The sequence below is a fragment of the Argentina silus genome, assembly GCF_951799395.1.
Source record: "Argentina silus genome assembly, chromosome: 9".
Lineage (NCBI taxonomy): Eukaryota > Metazoa > Chordata > Actinopteri > Argentiniformes > Argentinidae > Argentina > Argentina silus.
Genome location: NC_139663.1, coordinates 15619445 through 15622007, shown reverse-complemented (window position 1 = coordinate 15622007; position 2563 = coordinate 15619445). Strand labels below are relative to the sequence as shown.

Below are 2563 nucleotides of genomic sequence, written 5' to 3'. Positions count from 1 at the left end.
AGGCTTCTCATGAACAGATGCCCCCTGCTGGTCAGTCTGGGAACCACTAGTCTCAGATAGCCAGGACAACAATGATCATTTCAGTGAGCCATTTCAGTGAGTGTCATTCTAACGAGAGTACAGATGTTGTGGAGAATGTGATCGTGTATCTGTTATAACCTGCTACAATCACCCTCATCCTCTCTCCTCTCTTGTCTCTCTCCTCACCATCCCCCCCCAACCCCCCCCCCCCACCCCACCCCAGTCCCAAGACACTCCCCAGCCCCCCAGCGCCGCTCCCCAGCCCCCCAGCGCCCCTCCCCAGACCGCCTCCGGCCCTCCCCCCCCCCCTCCCCCAACGACGGCCCAGCCTCCTACTCCCCCTGCCGGCCGACCAGCCACCGGCTCCGTGCCCGCTTCCAGGGCCGGCGCAGCTACTCGGAGGTCACGGACCCGTCGGCCCACAACAGACCCCCACCGCGCCTGCTGAGGGACCCCGTCTCCACCCTCCCCAAGCCCAGAGCGCTGGGGGAGACCGGGGCCTACTCCCGCCCGCTCAGAGCCTCCTTGGTGGCACTCAACCGGCCTGCCTCTGCCCATGGAGGAGGTGGGGGAGAAGGAGGAGGAAGAGGAGGAGGAGGTGGAGGAGGAGGTGGAGGAGGGGGGAGTCTGAGCAGCAGCCCCCACCATCATGCTCTAGAGCTGGCCTTCCCACTAGCTGCTGAGGTGGGCCATGCTCCATATGGGTCTCCATCACCACCACCAACACCTCCACATGTTTTACAGTATTAGATAGATGGATGGATGGATGGCTGGATGGATGGATGGCTGGCTGGCTGGCTGGCTGGCTGGCTGGCTAGATGGATGGATGGATGGATGGATGGATGGATGGATAGATAAATAGACAGACAGACAGATACTGTAGACAGATACTGTATAGCCTTAAGTACTTTGTCATTTTAATAAACCCTCTCTTTTAGAACCTTTTCAATGTGCATATTCTCAACGTCTGTCTTTCCTCACCAGGTGCGTCACTTCTGTCGCCTTGACGACCCCCCCGAGCCCACCCCCCTGGTGACCCCTCCCCAGTCCTCTGACGATGAGGAGGAGTGGGTGTGTCCTTCGCCTGCCGCCAGTCCTCCGCGTACGCTGGGCGCCGTGGGGGCGGGGTCTCGAGAGATCCCGCCCTCCTTCTCCGCCCCTGAGGGGAACGGCATCCTTGCCTGCCACCTTCCCTCCTACCTGAGCGCTGACCACGCCCAGTCCTGGCCCTCCATCAACGTGAGTGGCTACACGATGCTGTCATGTCATCCATGTTTGAACAAATTCAAATTCAAATTTTACTGAAATAGATAGGAGTTGACCCCAACCCAGTGCTCCTACCTGAGCAAGTGAAGCCGTTTTGCTGCATAGCATGAGGATGATGATGATGATAATGAAGACTAGAACAATACGCATGTCCTGATGTCAGTGTACTCTCATCGAGTATAGACCCAAGCATAAACAATTATTGGATCAAACAACCAGCGTAGATGGTAAAATTCTCTACTCCTTTCTTCTCTCCTCTTCTTATTCTCCTCTTCTCTCTTCTTCTCTTCTCTCCTCTCCTGATTCTCCTCTCTTCTTCTCTCGATTCCTCTTCTCTCCTCTCTTCTCCCTTCTCCTTCTCCCCTCCCATCCTCTACTCTCCTCTCTTCTCCTCTTCTGATTCTCCTCTTCTCTCTTCTTCTCTTCTCTCCATTCCTCTCCTCTCCTCTTCTCCCCTCCCCTCCCCTCCTCTCCTCTCCTCCAGCTGTGGATGGAGACAGAGGAAAACGACGCTCGGAGCTGCCCTCTGTGTCAGCTGACCTTCCCCACCGGTTACCCTGACGACGCCCTCATCAAACACATCGACTCTCACCTGGAGAACAGCAAGATCTAACGACCAACTGATCCATGGTCAGCTGACAAGGATCGGCCCCCAACTCCTACCCTTTACCATGAGGAAAAAAACACAAAACTGACCTTAGAGGCATTCTACTCCTCCAATAGGCTTCAGATTCATGACTCTGCTTCCACCTGCTGGAGAGAACAGGAATTACAACAGCCCAACACAACACAGAGTCCTGTGTGTGAAAGGCCGAACCCTCAGTGACAACGACTCTACCATTTGAGATCCAATAGGAGATCCAACTGACCACCAACTGGGGATCCACACCGCAATACAACACTCTGGGGAAGAGATCCACTGGATCATCAACATCCATGGGGAGGAATGGAGATTCTACTCCCTATTGATCCTAGTAGAGATCTAGTCCTGTCTAGTCCAGGGGAGGCTGGCGGGGATAGAAATCTAAGGACGGATTCATCGTAATGCAAGGACCGGAATGGTATCAAACTGCTCTCAGCCTCCTAAGAGTTAAACCTTCTGATCCTGTTCACTACTAATGCAGGCCTGCCTACAAAACACACACGTTTGATACCATTCCATGCATTACAATGAGCCGGTCCTCCAATGTCTCCCTCCAGCAGCCTCCCCTGGTCTAGTCCCAGGTATGTCTTCTATAATGGCTAGTCTAGCTAGTTGTATTCGACCATGTTAGCA

General features: G+C 54.6%; 1 protein-coding gene across 1 annotated transcript in view; it reads left to right on the top strand.

Moving 5' to 3' along the window:
* LOC310809480 (TANK-binding kinase 1-binding protein 1-like) overlaps positions 1-1900 on the top strand; it is a gene marked incomplete at both ends in the record, with an annotated part of 5363 nt that extends 3463 nt beyond the window's left edge. The window contains 3 exons of the mRNA XM_083676753.1: positions 245-705; positions 1006-1260; positions 1772-1900. Coding sequence (XP_083532879.1) covers positions 245-705; positions 1006-1260; positions 1772-1900 — 845 coding nt within the window. The remainder of the gene's footprint in view (positions 1-244; positions 706-1005; positions 1261-1771) is intronic.
* Positions 1901-2563: the final 663 nt, after the last annotated feature.